Below are 21948 nucleotides of genomic sequence, written 5' to 3'. Positions count from 1 at the left end.
TAACACAATAGCTCCGGTGCCTATCCACCCAGCAAACAACCTCTTTTTTCTTGTTCACACGTCATCAGCTTTCGGTAATGCGAATCAAACGTTTTTTAATAATCTTTCTGTGGGCGTTATACCTTTTTTAAATCACCACTTTGTCCCATTCTGAACTAAACCAGCACGTGAAGCATTGAGCACATTGAAAACGTGATGAAATAAAAACGTGCTGAAATTGCAGGTTGTTGCAAGGTTCTCTGTACTTGGCATCAAGTGGGAACTTTAGGACTTGGTAAGAGAATCATCGGCACTGTCCCAGTGCGCATCACACGACAACATCTAACATCCTAGGTATGCACGCTGGGCTCCACCTCAGACTTTTGCCCCCAAAATTTTTCATTACCCAAACACATAACTGAATGTGTTCCAGTGCAGCCAACATCAGTTATTGTTAGAATATCCTTACCCATTCACGACACTGTCAGTTGTGACACTAAAAAACAACACATAATGAAGACAAACTTCTCCTTTTTTTACTTTGATGAATTCAACGTTGTTATCCGAAACCCATAACAAAAACTTTCAAATTGAAAGTGACACGAGTTAACATACTAAGTGTTCTCGAAACTAGCTACAATAGATGGTAATACGCTAGAAAGAAAAGAAGGTGAAAAAAGAGTTGTTAATGAAATAAAATATAGAAAAGGAACCCCTCGATTTGTTTGTACTTTGAAGCTTCCTCCGTAAAATCTAGCGGAAGAAAGATATACAGAAATATACGTAGTGGAGCTAGCTAAATGGTAATTAACAAATAATCTGACTTATCCGAGTTGTACTAATTTTTAAACACACACTACCAAAACTAGTAATTTTTCTTAATTAACTGAAACGATGGAAGTCGTCAGGAACTAAGAGTGTTCCCGGTGGCAGAGTCGGAAGAATCTCCAGTGAAATCCATCAGCATCATCAGCTGATGAAAATCAGCTTCGCCAATCCTGTCCCAGAATTCAGTATCTTTGTTTCCGAATTCCAGCGTCTCCATTTCCATGCTCTGGTTGAGATTCTCGTTCTTTATTTGTTCTTCAGCTGCAACCCTCTCTGGCTTGCTCTGCTGCATGCTTAAGGACTCATCCACTAAGGGAAAATTGAGCTTGGCCCGTGGGCCGCGGAACTCGATGGCGGCCTTGTCGTAGGCCCGGGCAGCATCCTCGGCCGTGTTGAAAGTTCCCAGCCAGACCCGTGCCGCACGGCGTGGGTCTCGAATCTCGGCCGCCCACTTACCCCATGGCCTCTGCCTCACGCCTCTGTATTTCTTCTTGACCCTCTTCTGTTTCTTTTTCTCCTCGGGGAAGAAATTGCAGCCCAAACAGCCAGCGATGTTGCACTCGCGACACGTGTCCATAGTGGGCGGCGAGAAGGTGTTTCCGGCGAGAGGCTGAGAGGCGTTGGGGAGGCGGAAGTCCGGGAGGGAGACGACGTCGGAGGAAGTGGAGCCGGCGACGACGTTGGTGAGAGCGGCGACGATGACGGAGAGTTCTTGCTCAGGGGTGAGAGTGGCGGGGGAGAAGGAGGAAGAGGAAGACATGGGAGTCGAAAGCAGTTGAAGAGAGTCAAATGGAGGGTGCCGGTGGTCTCTGTGTTTGGCGCGTCAAAGGATTTTTCGAACTGCAGGAAGTGAGAGGACGGGTTTGCTTATATACGGTTTGGGGGTGACGTGGCAGCTAAAGCCAGTTGTCAACACCGTTTTCACACGCATGTTAGTGATATTGATTTTTGATCACGTGTGTATACCAGAAACGTGACAGATAAGATTTTGAGGGTGACGTAGGAGGGTTGTGAGTGGTGATGGATTGCCACGGTGAAAGGTGTCGCGTGGGATTGGGAAAAGTAGCAATGTGAAGTGATTGAGCAACAGAAAATGTCTGGGACGAAGGAAATGGGAGATTTCACTTCACTCACTGCTTTAAATTGGTTTGACCTGTTCTTTCGCAAACCATTAGCTGGGTGCAACTGGACGGACTACTACGGATGTCAAACTTTGTCATGTTATTTAATATTGACCGTCAACGCAAACCATCACTATTTTACACATTCTTTCTTATTTTCATTTAACTTATCCTTTAATTAATAAAATATCATTGTACTCCATCAATAATTCTAAATTTCCTTATAATATTTCTTTAACTACTTCATCAAAATATTACATAGTTTTTCTATTTTAAATATCACACATACTATTTTATTAATCAATTTAACTATAAACGATTGCAAATACAATACAATATATATACACAGTTTCTTGTGCATCCCACCACATTTGTAGGTTCCATTAAATTTAACATTTTCATAAATTTTACTATTTTTAATTAAGTTTCTATTAATTATTTATGTATTTAATTTTTATATTAAATTTAATTTTTTCATAAATTGAATAATATAACTGTTATCCTGTTTTTATATCATGTTTACCTTTCTTAAATATTTTGAAAATTTGAGACTTTATAATTAATATAAAATAATATTATAATTAATATAATATAACATGTGATTTATATTATTTTTAGTGAAAATAATAAAATTTACGTATCATTTTACATTAATTATCGTATATTTTATATTAACTAAAAAATCTTACATATAAAAAGACAATTATTGAAGATGACACAAAAAACAATAACCACGTCAACTTATTAAAAAAATGAAAAAATTTAATTAAAAATCTAAATTTTTTAATACATAATAAATAAAAACTAATATAATAATAATTAAATTGTAAATATCTAAATCTATAAGTGTATTAATATTTAGTTAAGCCGAATTTATGTCAAAATTCATCACGTTTCATTAATCCACCTTTATTAATCAATCAAATATTATAGTGAAAGATAAAATAAATATAATTAATAAATATTAAGTAAAATGTACTTCGGTTATCAATTATTTTTTTCACACGTCAATTTCATTTAAGGTTTTTTTAGATGTTTGGTGTAAAAATGTTAATTAATAAATACTTGAAAAAACAATTCTTATTTATCTAAGAAAGTTTAGTTCATATATATGAGTTATTTCACCCGATCTAACAAGTAAATCCACATGATTATTTTAATTAAGTTTTACATAGAAAACTTAGAAAGTCAACACTAAGGGATGAATAGTATTGACTTTGTGTTTTAACATGTAGTATTGGTTTAACTTATGCAAAGATTGACACAAATCTAATGCTAATAATTTATTAGTGTCAGTTTAACTAATATGTTTTTTTTTTCTAGCATATGGATCTATTATGTAGAGCAAATAGATTACAAAAAATTTATAGCAGTTACTAAATGAAATTTTGTATATATCTAACAAAATATATAAAGTTCATTGGTTAACATGATCTATATTATGACATGTGAAAGTATACAAAACATATGAGATGATATATTTAATATTTTTTAAATTTTTTGCTAAATCCGTGTTTGATAAAAGTACTTATATTAACTTGAAAAAGTACAATCAATAAGTTTTCGTAAGACCAACATTTGATGAAGATAATTTTGAATCAGATGCAATTTTGAATTTACGTATTGCCAACATATTTCTGTAAATTTTATTTTACAAAAACAATCTTTATTTATTTACTTCCGGTTTAACAATATTTAATTCAAAAATATTAAAGTGTAGACATTTACGCTTACTTGATGCTTTTTATACTAGTTTTTCTTTAAATCGAAATCATGTTCATTTTTTATCAATAATTTTTATACTCATAAATAAAAGATATTGAGATTATTTAAATTTTGTAATATAGAGCATAATTATCATATATTGTATTCGATCTTTATTATTTTTCATATAGAAAATTAAATTTGGGTTTAAGGATTAAAAAGTAAAAGAATATTTTCCTCAATTAATCTTATTTATTGACGTAAAATAAATAGAATAATATTAGGAAATTAATTAGATAACATATATTTAGAAAACTAATTATAAACTAAATATATGTTTATCTAAAATACAATAACAAAATATATTTAAATATATTTTAACATACTCCCACAGTCAAAGTAGGAGGACGACGGATACTGAGACTATCTCTAAAATCATTAAACAACACACGAAGAAATTCCTTAGTAAAGACGTTTGCGATCTGATATCGTGAAGACACATGAAGAACATGAACCTAACCACGTGCAACCTTTTCCCGTACAAAAATGTATGTCCATCTCAATATGTTTGGTAAGTTGATGTTGCACCGGATTGCCCAACAAATAAATAGTACTAATATTGTCACAATACACAATAGTAACCTTGGTAACCGAACAATGCAATTGTAATAACAAATTTTGAAGTCAACACTACTCAAAGACCACATTAGAAACACCCATATACTCGACCTCTGCACTAGACCGAGAGAGTGTATTGGCGCTTAAAGGACCATGACACCAAGTTGTCACCCAAAAACACACAATAAGTCGAGGTAGAACGTCTCTTATCAAGGCACCCACCCCAATCAACACCACTATTAGAAACAAGAGATGAGGTCGAAAATAAATTGAGATGAAGACCAAGATCAAGTGTACCTTATAAATACCGGATAACAATTTAAGAGCTTACATATGGTCAACCCTCGGATCATGCATATATAAGCATGTCTGTTGCACCACATAAGAGATATCTGATCCGGTGAAAGTGAGATATTGTAGAGCCCCAACAAGACTCCAATAAAGAGTGTGATCCTCATAAGTTGCGCTAGAACAAGTACCCATCTTAGCGTTGGTGTCAACCGGCGTTGGAGACGACTTGTAAGAAGACATATTTGCCCAACCAATAATTTTTTTCGACACATTTGCGTTGTGAAAGGAACATATCACCCTTATGTTAGGTCACTACAATGACAAGAAAATAGTTCAAAGGACCAAGGTCCTTCATAGTAAATTTCTAGCTCAAAAGGTTCATAATATTTAATCGGAGAGCACAAGAAGAGGCACTATGTATAATGTCATCTACATAAAACAAAATGCAAGCCATGTGCGAACCCTTTCGATAAATAAATAATGAGTGATCACATTTGTTATTTGAGAAATCAAGAGACGACATAATCAACAAATTGCTTATACCAAGCACGAGGTGCTTGTTTAAGCCCATATAATAACTTACCCAAACGACACACATAATCCGGATGAGTACGGTCACGATACCCCAATGGTTGATGCATATAAATTGTTTCTTATAACTTAATATGAAGAAAAACATTTTTGACATCCAACGAATGAATGGGCCATGCCTTTGAAAAAGATATATAAAGAACGATGCAAATCATAGCCGATTTAACTACTAGGCTAAAAGTTTCTCCACAGTACCCCAATGATTGATGCATATAAATTGTTTCTTGTAGCTTACTATGAAGAAAAACATTTTTGACATCCAACTTATGAATGGGCTAGGCCTTTGAAAGATATATAGAAAGCACGATACAAATCATAGCCGGTTTCACAACTAGGCTAAAAGTTCCTATAAAGAGTGTGATCTTCATAAGGTGCGCTAGAACTAGTACCCACCTAAGCGTTGGTATCAAACGGTGTTGGAGACGACTTGTAAGAAGACATATTTGCCCAACCAATAATTTTTTCGACACATTTGTGTTGTGAAAGGAACATATCACCCTTATGTTAGGTCACTATAATGACAAGAAAATAGTTCAAAGGACCAAGGTCCTTCATAGTAAATTTCTAGCTCAAAAGGTTCATAATATTTAATCGGAGAGCATAAGAAGAGGCACTATGTATAATGTCATCAACATAAAACAAAATGCACGCCATGTGCAAACCCTTTCGATAAATAAATAATGAGTGATCACATTTGTTATTTGAGAAATCAAGAGACAAGACATAATCAACAAATCGCTTATACCAAGTACAAGGTGTTTGTTTAAGCCCATATAATGACTTACCCAAACGACACACATAATCCGAATGAGTACGGTCACGATACCCCAATGGTTGATGCATATAAATTGTTTCTTATAGCTTAATATGAAGAAAAACATTTTTGACATCCAACTAATGAATGGGCCAGTCCTTTGAAAGAGATATATAAAGAACGATGCAAATCATAGCCGGTTTCACTACTAGGCTAAAAGTTTCTCCATAGTACCCCAATGGTTGATGCATATAAATTGTTTCTTGTAGCTTTCTATGAAGAAAAACATTTTTGACATCCAACTGACGAATGGGCTAGGCCTTTGAAAGATATATAGAAAGAACGATGCAAATCATAGCCGGTTTCCTACTAGGCTAAAAGTTCCTATAAAGAGTGTGATCCTCATAAGGTGCGCTAGAACTAGTACCCACTTTAGCATTGGTAACCGGCGTTGGAGACGACTTGTAAGAAGACATATTTGCCGAACCAATAATTTTTTTGACACATTTGTGTTGTGAAAGGAACTTATCACCCTTATGTTAGGTCACTACAATGACAAGAAAATAGTTCAAAGGACCAAGGTCCTTCATAGTAAATTTCTATCTCAAAAGGTTCATAATATTTAATCGGAGGGCATAAGAAGAGGCACTATGTATAATGTCATCAACATAAAACAAAATGCAAGCCATGTGCGAACCCTTTCGATAAATAAATAATGAGTGATCACATTTGTTATTTGAGAAATCAAGAGACAATACATAATCAACAAATCGCTTATACCAAGCACGAGGTGCTTGTTTAAGCCCATATAATGAATTATCCAAACGACACACATAATCCGGATGAGTACGGTCACGATACCCCGATGGTTGATGCATATAAGTTGTTTCTTGTAGCTCACTATGAAGAAAAACATTTTTGACATCCAAGTGATGAATGGGCACGCCTTTGAAAGAGATATAGAAAGAACGATGCAAATCATAGCCGATTTCACTACTAGGCTAAAAGTTTCTCCACAATTAATGTCAACCTACTGAGTTTTGTCATTACCTATAAGACGAGCTTTATGACGCTCAAACACACCATTAGATTTCTCTTTATGAATAAAAATCCACATAGAGCGAATAATAGGTGGAAAAGCACCAACTCCCATGTCTTATTTTTAATTAGAGCATGATATTCATCATCCATGGCAATTTTCTAATTGGGATCACGAAGAGTTGCAACTAGGTTACGAGGTAATGGAGACCGAATAACTGGAGTGGCTATGCCATGTTCATTATCATATTTCTTGTTTGGCTTTAAAATGCCCATTTGGCTTCTTGTAACCATACGGGGCAGTTGGATAGGAATATGAGGGGAATGTACTATTTAGTCTGCTGGTGTGGAGATAAAAGAAGAGGCTGAGCTAAGGGAATAAGAGGTGGGTGGGCTTGAAGGGAGATGTGGGCTAGCAGTGTCTGGGCTCATGGGATTTGGGCCAATATGAAGGTGAGTTTGTGTTTCAGGTTGGTCCATGGGAGGAGTAGAAACATTTGGAGATGGATTGTAAAGGTGATGCATTGTATAGGCACTCATATCATCACACTAGAAATCATAAGAAGTAGAAGATCGGGAATGCAATTTTTGAAATGGGAAAACATGTTCATCAAATAAGATGTAACGACAAATTGTAATCTTACTAGAAGATAAATCATAACACTTGTAGCCACGATCATGCGAAGGGTAACCCAAAAACACACATGGTGTAGATCGAGGTTGTAATTTATTGATTGTGGTGGATGGAAAGAGAGGATAACATAGACACACAAACACCCTAATGTGAGAATATGAGGGATCTCGTTGGTATAGAATTTGAAGAGGAGAAGTGTTTCCCAAAACCTTACTTGGAAGAATATTAAGAAGATAGGTAGTCATTTGTAATGCATGATGCCAAAAGGAAGAAGGAAGAGAGGCATGAACAAGAAGAGTACGAGACATATTAATGATAGTCTAAATTTTCCATTCGGCTTTCCCATTTTAAGGTGAGGTGTGGGAGCAAGAAAGACAGAACATTAATTTTACACAAGTCCCAAAAATGTCCATGTCAAACTCCCTCCCATTATCACATTGGAAATTTTTTATATGACGTTCAAATTGAGTGAGAATGTGAGCACGAAAAGCTAAGAATTTCTCAAATTCATCAGACTTTCTAGTCAACGGAAAAGTCCACAAATAATTATAATAATCATCCAAAAATAAAACATAATATCGATGTCCCATTGAACTCAAAATAGGAGATGTCTAAATATCACTATAAATAATATCGAAAGGCATAGACGTACTTCTAGAAGAGGAAACAAATGACAACTTAATATGTTTTCCAAAAACACAAGATTGACAAAGACTAGAACTAGAAAGAATAAGCAATGCTTTTATTTTCCTAAGAACATCTAAAATAGGAGAACCCGATGACCAACCGATCACGCCAAAGCTTAGGAGAAATGGCGGCAAAGGTTGAAGGAAAAGTTTGATATTTGATAAGAGTATTAAGAAGGTAAAGATCACTCTGGCTATCACATCTCATTATTGGCATCCCCATCTAAAAATCCTTCACAAAACAACCAAGAGGATCAAATTCCACAGTCATAGAGTTATCAATATTGAATTTTCTAAACAAAATAAGATTTTTGATAACTTTGGGAGCATGTAAAACATTTGTGAGAGATGGCGGAGGATTAAGGGAAGACAAGTTTGTATGACCATAACCATGAATTGGGATAGTATGACCACTTCAAATAATAATGCCATGTTAGTTGCTCAAATTAAAATAAAACGAGAGATTACCATTAGAAGATGTCATATGAGAGGTTGCTCTGGTGCCATGTACCATGAGAGATTATCATTGGAAGATGTCATATGCATCCGCTTCAATATTTGTAGGAACATAAGAAGTGGACTCTCCACTCTGAGAGGCCATGTAAGCTTGTTGTGGTCGTAACCCAAGAACGCAAACGGTTGTTGTTGTCTCTATAGTGTTGGACCCCGTGCCCACCCTTGGTTTGGATATGGGCATGAAAGAACCTATTAAGGCATCCAACCCCAAGGTAGGCAAGTCAACCAAGGTGAAGACCCCCACTATGATTGTTGTTGTAGACTCCCATTAGACTGTTGCAGACCACTATCGCCTCCTGCACAGTCGAATTTTCCACCATCAAACGCACGACCACCGCCTTCGAATTTATTTCCAAAATTCTTGCGATATCCAGACGACTTCCCACGGTGCTACTGGTGGTGTAGCTGATCCAAATGTGAGGAATTTGAGTCATAAACGGATTGGGATGCAGCCACCATTGCCGACTTCGAGCTTGTTGCAGTCGGGGAAACCTCCTTTGCCAATTCGGCTTCCTCAAGTATGAGCATCGACCGAACCTGATAAACTAGAGGTAGGGGATCACTTCGTCAAGTCATTGTCCCTACACCGCGATATGCACTTGTGAAGCCCGAAATAAGTTGAATGACAAGGTGACTCTCTGACACTGTACTCCAACATTTTTCAACTGATCAGTGAGGGACTTAAGACGTTGACAATATGCCGAAGCATTCGGAAAATTCTCCATCTTAGTATTAGAGAGATTTCGGCCTCAAGAGCTAACACACGGGAATGCTTATTGTCTTGGAAAATATCTCTCAACCTATTCCAAGCATCCATGGCCATGACATTGGGTTCAATAATTGCATGCATCAGGTCATTGGAGATGGTTGCATAAATCTAGGAAAGAACCTTAGCATCAAGAGTCGACCATAATTCCTTTTTATCCTCAGTCAGAGGTACCTACTCTTTGTCATTGGTAGGAGGAATAATGTGATGAAGGATGTTATGAGAACGTGTGGTAATTTTAAAAAGTTTCGCCCATGTAGAGTATTGGACATTCTCCATTTCAAGAGTGATGGAGATATGATTCCATATATTGGAAACTGCAAGAGCCAGTTGGAAAGAACTCATGTTGTCCCGTCATGACAATAAGAAGAAAAAAAAATAGATGAAGGAGAATGAAGAAGAATAAATGTAATTGCTCTAAAAATCTGATACTATAAAAGAATATTTTCCTTAATTAATCTCATTTACTGACTTGGAATAAATACAATAACAAAATATATTTACATATATCTTAATAAAAACATAAAATAATTGAAGAAAATAAAACATAGATCCAAACTTAAAATCAAAAGAATCAAAACATTTCAATCCACATTTTCAAAAATCATCATCCTTTTATTATAACTCTATAGATTCAAATCCAATTTTGAACAATCAATCGATTCAATAATCAACTAAAATGACTATACAAATTAAAACTAAAACATCTTCATCCAATTCGAATTTAGTTACCAACGCAAGATTCAAATCGATTCCTAATTTGAATTCTAACATAAAAAGATATAATATATCACAAAGAGCAAACCCGAAATCAAATAAGAGAAAAACAATGAGAGCGAAGAATAACCCAATTTTAAAAGTTGTAAGAAATAGGAAAACTATAAAAAAAATTGTAACAAAAAACTGAGTAAAAGTCAAATTAAAATTTTCTTTTTTATCATTGTTTCGGTGAAAGGAAAATAGAGAAACCATATCTTAGATAAAGAAAATTATAATGTTAATAAGTTAATTAATTTGACTTTTGTTTATAAATATCAGTTTAAGTGGTTTAATATTTCATTTATATGTTTTTTATATTTTTTTCACAATAAATATAATTTGTTTATGTTTAATAAGATCTATTTTTTAACACGAATTTGGTATGGTTTATCATGTCTTGCATTATTTTCTTTAATTTTTTATTTTAATAAAATTTTATGGAATGACACGATGAACTATAGAATATTAGTTTAGATATGAAAGTCTAGACATAAATTTATTTAAGAAAATAGAAAAAGACAAATAAAAACACAAATATATCCACTCTGACTATTTTTTTTTAGAAAGTAAATGTAAAGCTAACTTAAACAATGCCATATTGAATAAACATTGTCAAACTGGTTTAGTTGGTCCGTTTAAGTTCCAAAATAGAAATACCAATAAAAAAATATTGGAACAAAAGTGATAGTTAAGTAAGGAAAAATCAAAATTAAAATTAGATGATTAAAATAGAGTTAATCTCCTACTTGCACGTCCACACTTGTTATGTCATGATATTGCCTTATCTTTCATAGATACTAAACAGGAAAAACTGAGATGGTAATTTATTTAGATTTATTTTGTACAAGTTGTCTTGTCTATTTTGCACTAAATACTAATGGACCCTTATCATCTAAGACTTTATATTAGTCTTTTTCAAAAATAACATTATATCCACTGTCACATAATTGACTTATGCTTAGTAGATTATGTTTTAGGCCATTAACTAATAAAACATTATCGATAAATGGGGAGAGGTTTGTACCTATCTTTCCAATTCCGATGATTTTTCCTTTTTGGTTTCCTCCAAAGGTGATTGATCCTCCCTTCTTGCTTCTCAGGTTTAGGAACATACATCTTCATCTTGTCATGTGTCGTGAGCAACCACTGTCCAAATATCATGACATGGTTTTCTTTTATGTCATTAAGCAGATCTCCAAGAGAAGTTATTTTGCTCTTAGCTTCCCATGTTGTATTGGGTCCTTGTTTGTTAGTTGTACGCATCTTCTTCTTCCAAGAGTTGATGTATCACTAGACAATCTAACAAATTTAATATAATTGATTTTGTCAATTCAGTTTGTATTACTTTTGTTGAATCCTAGGTCTCTTTTATCATAGGAATGTTTACTATTTTTAGTAGATCTCTTATCATAGGAATGTTTACTATTTTTAGTAGATCTCTTATTCGATCACTCCCTTCAAGTGTTTTATTTAACACTTTAGTAAGAGTGTTATTCTCATGCTTGAGATACTCGATGTGTTAAGCATTTTCAGCTATAGATGCGTGCTCTACAAGTTTCTTATTTTGAAATGGATTTTCTATTTTTATTTTTCAGAAATAGTTAGCTTTTCTCTAAGGCTGCTAACATTTTGTTGTAGAGATTTCACATCATCCTTGGATGATGTTACTTCTTCTTTTAGTGCACTGTTATCTTCTAATAGCTCTTTACTTTGCTTTTGCAAAAGTTTGTGTGTATTAGATAGTTTTGATGAATATGAAAGCAATTCGTAATATGAAATCACATCATTCTTTGTTTCTAGTAATTGAACTTCTCTTCTTTGAATAGAGAAGGGCGGTTGACGGCGTAGCCTTCGTTTTTCATTCTCAGGATCGTTTCCTCGAGTCCTGTTAAGAAGTAATCCCACAAGGTTAACTCTTATACAAACTGAAGTACCTGGAAAACACTAGAAGGGAGATTAAATAGTGTTATAAGAAAACTTTTCGCAAAGAAGATAGTTTAACATACTTACCAAGAATCAAAAGATTTTTTTTATAAGTTGTTAAATGCTTTACTTGAAGGTGTTGTTCAAACTATAAGTTTTCAAACAAATATTTTTCAATCATTTAAATGAATTAGCTGGAACGTTTGATAAAACCAGCTCTTACTGAAAATAATGTTTGATGACTAGTGGTTAAGAAAGTGTGCAACTATAGAGTTTGTAAAAGGAGCATTTAGTAATATTAAAGCAATAAACACATAATTATTTTTATATTAGTTCGTTCCACCAAGCTACATGCAGTCTCTTCTAAGTATCACCTAGTCACTCCAAGTAACCTCGTTACTCTGACTAGAACCGAGTTTCACTCACTCCTGGTATCCCTAGACACTCCCGGTATCTTTCCGATACACTGTCTTGCTGAGTTTCTTCCACTTGGTTTCCACTAGACAAACCCGCCTAGCTACCATTTAACCCTACCTAGTTAAATGTAAAGTGTTTTAATTCTCTTCAGAATTTACAATCAAACATATTTTATACACGTCCTTTAGACCGTTACTCTCATAGAGAGGATGTGTATATAATACATTTCAATCTAATAGACTCTCAGAATTTTCTCTCATCTTACAAACATAAGCTTATGATTCTATGAAACTTGAGAGCATTTCCTTTTTCTTTTGAGCTTTTCTTTTCTTCACAAATATTCCCTTTCATATCCGTGTGCTTAATCTCTTGCTCTTTTCTTTGACATTCTTCAACATATAGGCTTTAAGAAAATGTCCGTTAGATAGTACGTTGCTTTGATCTTTAGATATTCTTATCCTTGTCATAGGTAGCAGCTATTGATTAAAGTCAACTTGTTAGAGCATGCATGTTTTCTTAGTTCTTTATTTATAGTAGGTTGTATGAACTTTCTAGCACGAATTTTGATAGAGATAACATTTCGTGAATGTCTAGTTTATCTTTAATATCTACTTCAAATTTGTATAGGATGGAGCAGATGGATACTTGATATAGGTAATCTGATTAGAGTATAATTGATATTCATGTAGGCATATATGTCCTTTTTTCTTATCACTTTTGTTGTTTTTAAACGGTGTGCATTTAATTGCATTTAATGCATGATCAACACAACAAAGTGTTTTTCATGTTTTCTATCGTTTAGGTAGGATTTGATCGTTTAAGCTTTTCACTAAGATACCAAGTAGTCGCTGAAGATTTCATCATTGGATGAAGGAGATCGTTTGACACATGGTATTGTCTAGCCTATGTAAACGCTTCTCTATGTTATCTTTTTTTTTTTCAAAACCGCGTTTAGCAAGGTGTCTTTCAACACAAGTTTTTGGATCATCGTTTAAAACTATTAGCTTACTTTCCAAAAACAACTTTTGACACATTTATCTATCAGGACATGTTGAGAGTTTTTTTATCATTGCTTTGCAATGTATAACACTAGTTGCATTCAACAATACCATCATTAACGCATTTAATAGGAAAATCGTTTGATGGTGCGTCTGTTCTTACAATGGTGTTTTTACTAAAGTTTTTCTTAAGGTATTTAGATTTCCGAAGGCTTTTTCATAAATCATTTACATTTTAGTTGTATTGGTTTTCTAATGATGACACTATCATATGCTCATTTCATTTATTGTTGTTTGTTAAACTTCAAAATGATATATGGACGTTTAGATAGTTCAGTCTTATAGACGATCTTGTCTTAACATCCTAAAACCCTAAAAACCAAAACTTTGCATGCTAACCCTACAAAGCATCTCTTGGTTGACAATAACGACCCTCTAAGAAGTGTACAAGTGTCTACAAATCTTCTCCAATGAGGGAAGGACATGTGGCCACTCATAAAGCAAAATCCTCTCCATCCTTAGAGTGTCATATGACCACTACTAAAGAAAAATCCTCTTAAATGGAAGCATGACACATGACACATACTTTTCACATGGTTTGGATGTTCAACTAAGGAAAAAACCTACAATTATTAGGCCTTAATACAAGTCTTAAACAAACCTACATTACTTAGTTGAAATACATTGCCTAAATTATTCTTCATTCTCCATGATGGCCCAAGTGAAGAAGAGTTTGGCTTCACCTTGCAAAATCTTGGTCATGCTTATTATGATAGGACTCTTGGCTAGGAGTTTTCCATCACAATGATTTTATAATTTTCTTTTTAAGAAAACAAATGAATCCATGTGATTGTGTTTTACTGTGATTATTAATTATCAAATTTGTAAATATTATTGAATTATTTTCATAATAGAACAAATGAAAAAGTGCATTGAATAATCATATCATATCAAGATAAACAAGATTGGAGATTCGCATTGAAGACAAAGTAAAGATCAAGCAAAGTTAAGAATTAACAAACATAAAACTACAAAAGTCTAATTGACAAATTTATATAAAGAGCTCAAGAGGAAGATGAAGAATACATAAGTGTTATATACAATACTTTCAAGCATATACAAATTGTATAATGTTCTTTATGGGTGAGTAGTAGCCTTTGTAATTTTTCACATTGTGAAGTTAATCTAGTAAGCTTTAATTGTGTTCTTTCTAAGAGTATTTTGTATATATTGAGAGTTCTTAATAATTAATAATATTTAAACCAAGAGTGGTTAATGTACTGGTAAGAACCAATAATGGTTCTCATATTTGCTTGTAAACTAGGTGTGAATGATGTACTTGCTTGTAAACCAAAAGTGATTGGTGTGCTCTATTATAATAATTTGAATATTAGGGGTGATGTACTTGCTTGTAAACCAAAAGTGATTGGTGTACTCTATTATAATAATTTGATTATTAGTCAAACCTCATGAGTCATATGCTCAAAAAAGAATTGAATGCAGTTTCTAAGTTTGGATGAAGATAGATAAATAGATAGATAGTAAACCAGTTGATAGGGTGGGGATCAGAAACGTTCAAGGGAGGAAACTCTTGCGGAATATGCAATAAGTGATTTGGAAAATCTGGCATCCTCAGGGGATCATTTCCATGCACTAGTGAGACAGTGACGCGGCTTTGATATAAGTAAATATAATAAATAGGAACATCGACTAAGTATAAATGAGAAGAAAAAAAAAATCAGGAACCAAAGCAAGAGCGTTCATTTAGCGTATAAACTCATACTTCAGTTTCGAATTCCTTGTTTACTTGGTAAATTTAAATATACTACTTCAATTCTAACCTTCAGTTTTTTATGAAGAAACAACAGACCGTATTAAAAGTTGTAAATATGATTGAAATTTATCAACACGTCCACACTAAAAATATAATAACACAACACTTTTGTGTTAGGGAGGAGGTGGGAGTCTGTTAATCTGAACATCTGGGAACAATGAAATTAACAATAAAACCACATCAAGACAAAAAGGCAGGTTCAGAATTATAGCATATTTAGTTAGGCTTAAAAGAAAAAAAGATGTTTATTTTTCAAAAAACTTATTAAAAAGACAAGAAAACTAAAACAAATTAAATCAAACATGCGCAGTCAAAACAGTACAGTGCACCAGTGTGCGGCCTATGGCTACAAAGCGTTCAAAAGCAGAATGACTATAAGTTTCTTTCTCCTTCATATTCTTTATAAGCTAATTATCATTCAACTCCTAGTTACCTAAACGGGTTGGTTTAGAAAAACAATTATACAGGAATGCCTATCATTTATACAGCAAAAATATAAGAATCAAAATATGCTTTGACGGTTGCCTACTCCCTTTTTACTCGTAAATCGGTGAAAATTTTGAAACTAACGCAACTTCAGATTCCCTCCTCCATTGGTTGTTTTAACCAACTGAACTCCTAAAAATCTATAGACAAGTCAAAAGCAGCTATCACCAATCATCGGGAACAAAGAAAACTCAACAAAACCCTTCGTCTATCCAAACTCAATCATCGTCTGAATCTGCAAAAAAAAATGGAAAAAGAAAACTCCTTCAGTAAAAATAAAGTACGTATTTACCCATGATGATGACTAAAGTAAGGATCTGCGTAGATGCAAAAAATTGGTTGCAACCAGATACAGTAGTGATATTAATAGTAGCTATTAACATATATCATGATTTAACTGAATAAAATTAGTGATTTAAGAGAGGTTGGAAGTTTCACATTGACTAAAAATAAGACCAATTTATAGTATATAAGTGAGTGCAAACCTCACCTTCCAAATTGATTTTATAGAGTTGAATTAGACTTAAAGTTTATCTCTTAATATGGTATTAAAGTCAGGTTAGAACCTATCATAACAAAATTTGTTGGACATATCATTACACCCGCTATTGGGCCGCTATTGAACCATCCATTAGTGTCTAGTCTCATGCTCGAGATGTATAAACCTCAGCATGAGAAAGGTGTGTTGGAAGTCTCACATGGACTAGAGTTAAGGTCAATTTAAAGTATATAAGTAGGTGTAAACCTTACTTTACAAGCCAGTTTGTAAAGTTGAATTAGGCTTAAAGTCCACTTTTTAACATGGTATCAAAATCGGGTTAGAGTCTATCCTAGTGAGATTTGTGTTGTTGGACATATGTTTCACCCGCTATCAAAACACTCATTAATGTCTAGTCTCGCACTCGAGATGTATATAACTTGACGTGAGAGGAGTGTGTTGAAAGTCCCACATTGACTAAAAATAAGACCAATTTATAATTTATAAGTGTGCAAGCCTCACCTTACAAATCAGTTTTGTGAGATTGAATTAAGCTTAAAATTCACTTCTTAACAAGAAAAAAAATGATATCAAAATCGGGTTAGAGTCTATCCTAGTGAGATTTGTGTTGTTGGACATATGTTTCACCCGCTATCAAAACACTCATTAATGTCTAGTCTCGCACTCGAGATGTATATAACTTGACGTGAGAGGAGTGTGTTGAATGTTCCACATTGACTAAAAATAAGACCAATTTATAATTTATAAGTGTGCAAGCCTCACCTTACAAATCAGTTTTGTGAGATTGAATTAAGCTTAAAATTCACTTCTTAACAAGAAAAAAAATTATAATCAGAGTTAAGTTGGGTGGGAGGGGATATAAAACAGGAATGTTCATAAATTAGCACTTCAACTCTACCCGTGTCATTGATCCATGGTCACACATTATAATATCTAAAACAAGTCAACAATATATTTGGGTATACTTTCTTCTGAAATCTGAACCACCAAATTTTGGGTAAGAGGCTATTGGCATCCCAGAAGATACAGGAATTGCAAAACATTCTACTCAAAAGTAACATTTTATATTGTACTCCAGGAAAAATAATACCAAAAAACGATTCAGTGCAAGATAATATGAAAAAAATTCATTGGCACATATCCTAACACTGGACTGGTTCCAGAACAAAACAATAATACAATACTCATAATACCCTGTATCGATGAAACCTGCTTACCAGATCTTATATCCTCGCCAACTTTTCCCCTATTTTTCAGCTGTCTATAGATCATTGCACATATGAGCTTCCACCAGTATATATGGAAGATGAGTAGCATTATGAGCATTGTATTAAAAACGTAGTAGAGAAACATGTCAAAACCTTCTGACAGGTTTAGGCACTGTTGAAGATCAATGCTGGACAGTGGAAACAGAAATAAGATTAATAAATAAGCATCTACCAAAAGAAAGTCAAATAAATATGATAAAAATAAAAAAGACAAACCTAGTTGCCTTAATAACCCAAAAAGGAAAGAAAATTAGCCGCAATATGAGCCAAGAAACTGCAAAGAATCCAAAACACACACTTGCACCAAACTCCCTTCCAGAATACTTGAAAACCTTGGCAGCTTCCATGAACACGTCACTTGCATCATGAAGGGCGAGGATTATGGAGCCAATCCTAAAAAAACTGTAAGTGCAGCAAGTCTAAGTTATCTCTCACAATTTCTATCTATGATTTTAGTGTCAGTTTTGCAATTCCAATTATCTAAATTACCCAACCTAATATAACAAAACCTAAAAAAAGTCTGAAGTCACAAGAAGAAAGCAGACATGAAAGAACATTCTAATCTATCGTAGAAAAAAGATACTTGTCCAGCATTTCTCAGTTTTAAGCATTTACAGAGACTCAAATCAAATCTAAGGCATACATCTATTTAAGTGCGGACATGATATTGTTTTATTGCATACAAGTTACTTAGGTAATTACATAATACATGCCACAGACCATAATATGTAACTATCGGCCAGTATTAATGCTCTAAAAAGGTACATATAGGACTAGAAGTTTCAAGTATGTTTGCATTGATGGAAAAGAGTGGAATGGAGCTCAGTGGAATGAACCCCATTCCACCCAATATCCCTTTTTTTCTCCCCTTTCAACTTGGGATTGTGGGATTAAATCCACCATTTCACCCATCCACTTCCTTTTGTTCCACCCTATTGCATTCCACTCAACAGAGGATATCCAAACATAGCCTCGAGAAATAATACAGGCTCTTAAATATTATTTATAATAATGGAAATTTTATCATATGCAACAAATTTAAGAAGGCCTTGTGAGATAATTACCTAATTATTTTACACAGGAAAAAACAAGCATGATTAAATGGTCATCCATCTCCATGCAGTAAATTAAAAAAAATGAAATTTCCAGAAACTATACTAGTTAAAGATAGAAAGTAGAAACATATTTAGAAACAGAGACTTAAAAATTTACTGGCTTTAAAAACACCACCTACGTTTATGAATATTATTTGGGCAACAAAACACATTAATGTCTAAAACTCATAACAGATGCAAAACGTTAAAAACACTCTAGAAATGAGACAACGAGTGAGAATTTTCATGCTTGTTTAAAAAATAACAAATAATAACTAAATTCCAAATTTAAGGTTTATGTAAAACAGGTATTGGATATTCTGCAAATAAAATTAAGGCTTGCTGGAAACATCAAGATATTTTACCTCGTTAGATATGAGCACCCAATTAGTAAAACAGTAATTACATGGTGGGTAAACATCACCGAAAAATCCTTCCTTCTAGTCTCCCATGTCAGAATAGCAGCAATACTATATATGTAGAACCCACACTGGCACATGTAGTACAACACCAGAGAACTCCTGGGATAAGACATAAAATAGGGTGCAATATAAATTTTAATATGCCAACTTCTATTTACCACAAAACTCATACAAGTACAATAATCTTATAAACAACTTCCTAAAAGTTAAAATTCCCGCCATTTGAATTATGTCTATAGAACCAGATAGCAAGTTGCATTGTACCAAAAAAAAAATTGTACCAAAAAGTGGCAAGTTAGAAAAGATGACATCAAGTTAAAAGAAGCAAGGTACAAATTAATCTTAGCCTATAAAACCATATAAAATAGATATGTGCATTGTCTTTTGACAAAGTGAGAAACATATGTGTATATTCCTTTGAAACTCTTGAAATTTGCTGTCATGCACCTAGTTCTCCATTAACTAAAATAAAAAGACTACATTTAGGTGTTTAGTAGTTTACAAAACAAAAATGCCCAAGGTCCAACTGTCAATTTCTGAAAACTATTACTCAGTCTTAATGTGAACCTAGATTTGTAAATTATGAATTGAGTTATGATCTTAACCATATGAGAAAATTTAAGATGTAAAGCAAATAAAATTGAAGATGAGTACAAGGTTCAATGAGAATGTTTTCCTGATGAACACAAATAGAACAGGTCAACAAGATAAATGCAGGCCACTCAATGTGGGAAAACCATTTGTTACTGACTAGACTGGTTTTTTTCATCATGCAACATAAAATACTTACTTCAACTCATGATTTGGCCAGTCATTGAAGTATAATTTCGTATTACTGAACCAGGGTTCCTTGTAGGTAATTTTAAGAATGAATGCTTCAACAGCAGCATAATATGTTAACTTCCACATTGACTCTGAGCATTTTCCAATCTTTACTTGCATTTCCTTAGTAATACGTGATGGCGCTTTACCCTTTGTCAACATCCTAATGGACAACCTCTGTAGACAACAACAGTATTTAAAAATACGAAGGAAAAGGTAAATGAATTTTGAAAACACAAAAAGATACTGTATATTTATTTTTCATTTAGTAAGTGGGAGGATTAGTAAGAATATGATATAAGAGGATTTGGAATTATTCTAAACCGTAATAGGGTCATAGTTGCTTCCAAAAAATATGTTTTTCCACAGATCACTAAACTGATTGACAAAACTTCGTGGAACAATTAAGAATTTACAAAAATTTCAAGCTCAGGCATTACAAGTCTTTGATCATCCTTACTGATGTGCTTTGCCAGAAAATATTTAACCTATCATCCCATTCAGCCGGACTGAGATTGCACCACACTATCGTACTTTCTTCCCAACACAACAGGTGAAAGAAACCAAAGTGACATTTAGCAAACAGATCCCTTCCAGACACAAGATAAATTTCTGTGATTTACGGAATTGTGATACTAGAACAACAACAATGGCCAAGTCATTTCCTACATGTTTTGAGAAGACGATATTCTTCTATAACCCTTTACAAACAACAGCGCTTTTTCCTTTTTTGCATCCTAATTTCACCAGTAAGATTAGAAAGTAATGTCTACCAACAGTAATGCATGGTGGTGGTAACGGTAGGGAACAGAAGGTAACACAAAATCAACTGTGTAATAACACATGATACCGTCCATTCATCAATTGGAAATGTAGAAAACCTCCCAATACAATCGGTGTCCCAACACAATAGGAAGTATAGATCATATATTTTTTCCATATATGAGCTAAGAATAACTCTTAATTGCCAAAGAGGGCCAACAACATAATTAAGAAGGATAAAAGAATACCAATAGACAGATTTAACTCAACACAAATGAGCAGCATTGCATTAGAACATTTTCCATAAGAGGAACAGTGATGCCTTAATTTTCAATTGCGCAATTAACACCAATGGAAGCTCAACTGAAAGATCCTTCACCAATTTGAACAAATTGCAGGAAACAAATACCGATTAAATGCAACCGAAAACAGAAAAAAAAAAATAAAAACAAAACCCACCAACTCAAAGAAAAGTTGTGCTAAATTACTAATAAAACCGAAGGCTTCAGCAGTTTCTTTCAAGGAACCCTAAAAAGGATAATCAATAAAACAGGCACAAACCAGAACTAGCCGTTTCTTCTATTTTATTCAATTAAATCTCTAACAAAACAGAAACAAGCCATCTACAGGAATCCAATTCGGCAAGGAACAAGAAATTCGCTAAGCAAACAGAGGAACTTACACGAAAAACGAATCTGTCAAGGAAGAACCTGGCCGCGAAACTGGCGAAGGCGAAATAGATCGCGGCGGAGAAGTGCGAGGAGTGCGGCGTCGCATTCTCGGACCAGAGGAAATCCATGGCGGATTACAACAGCTGCAGTTTCAGAAGAAAGCGTAGAGAGAATGAGTAACAAGAACATCACAGACAGAGATCATTCAGAGCATTAAAAGGAAACGCAAGAATTTTCATGTATTGAAGCGATAGCCACGATGAGATCGGTTTCTCACCTGCTTTCGAGGATGGCTTCGCTGGCGGCTTCGTTAGTTGTGAAAGCGGAAATGCGCGCAGAGGAAGAAGCCAACGAAACGACGGAGGGAAAGTGTGTGCGAAAGAGGGAGGGAGAGAGAGAGCTTGAAACGGAAAAATGCAAATCAAAAGAAATGTCTTAGAGGGTTTGTTTTTTCTTCTTTTGTTTTC

The 21948-nt window shown here is 34.0% G+C and overlaps 2 protein-coding genes across 2 annotated transcripts; both read right to left on the bottom strand.

Annotated features, from left to right (window-relative positions):
- Positions 1-680: 680 nt before the first annotated feature.
- On the bottom strand, positions 681-1636 carry LOC124834374 (ethylene-responsive transcription factor ERF109-like). Its single transcript, XM_047309046.2, has one exon. The coding sequence runs from the start codon at positions 1565-1567 to the stop codon at positions 884-886; it is 684 nt and encodes a 227-aa protein (XP_047165002.1). The 5' UTR covers positions 1568-1636; the 3' UTR covers positions 681-883.
- A 14085-nt stretch (positions 1637-15721) lies between these two features.
- Positions 15722-21948, bottom strand: LOH2 (LAG1 homolog 2). Its single transcript, XM_047309049.2, has 7 exons — positions 21759-21948; positions 21493-21624; positions 20017-20225; positions 19170-19325; positions 17927-18112; positions 17660-17838; positions 15722-16178 (listed from the first exon to the last, which is right to left on the bottom strand). Exons 2-7 carry the CDS (start codon positions 21607-21609, stop codon positions 16162-16164), a joined length of 864 nt encoding a protein of 287 aa, XP_047165005.1. The 5' UTR covers positions 21610-21624; positions 21759-21948; the 3' UTR covers positions 15722-16161.

The sequence above is a fragment of the Vigna umbellata genome, chromosome 1 (assembly GCF_029865625.1).
Source record: "Vigna umbellata cultivar VRB3 chromosome 1, Vumbellata_1.0, whole genome shotgun sequence".
In the NCBI taxonomy this organism is placed as follows: domain Eukaryota; kingdom Viridiplantae; phylum Streptophyta; class Magnoliopsida; order Fabales; family Fabaceae; genus Vigna; species Vigna umbellata.
The sequence above is the reverse complement of the archived record's forward strand: the minus strand, read 5'-3'. Positions and strand labels throughout refer to the sequence as shown.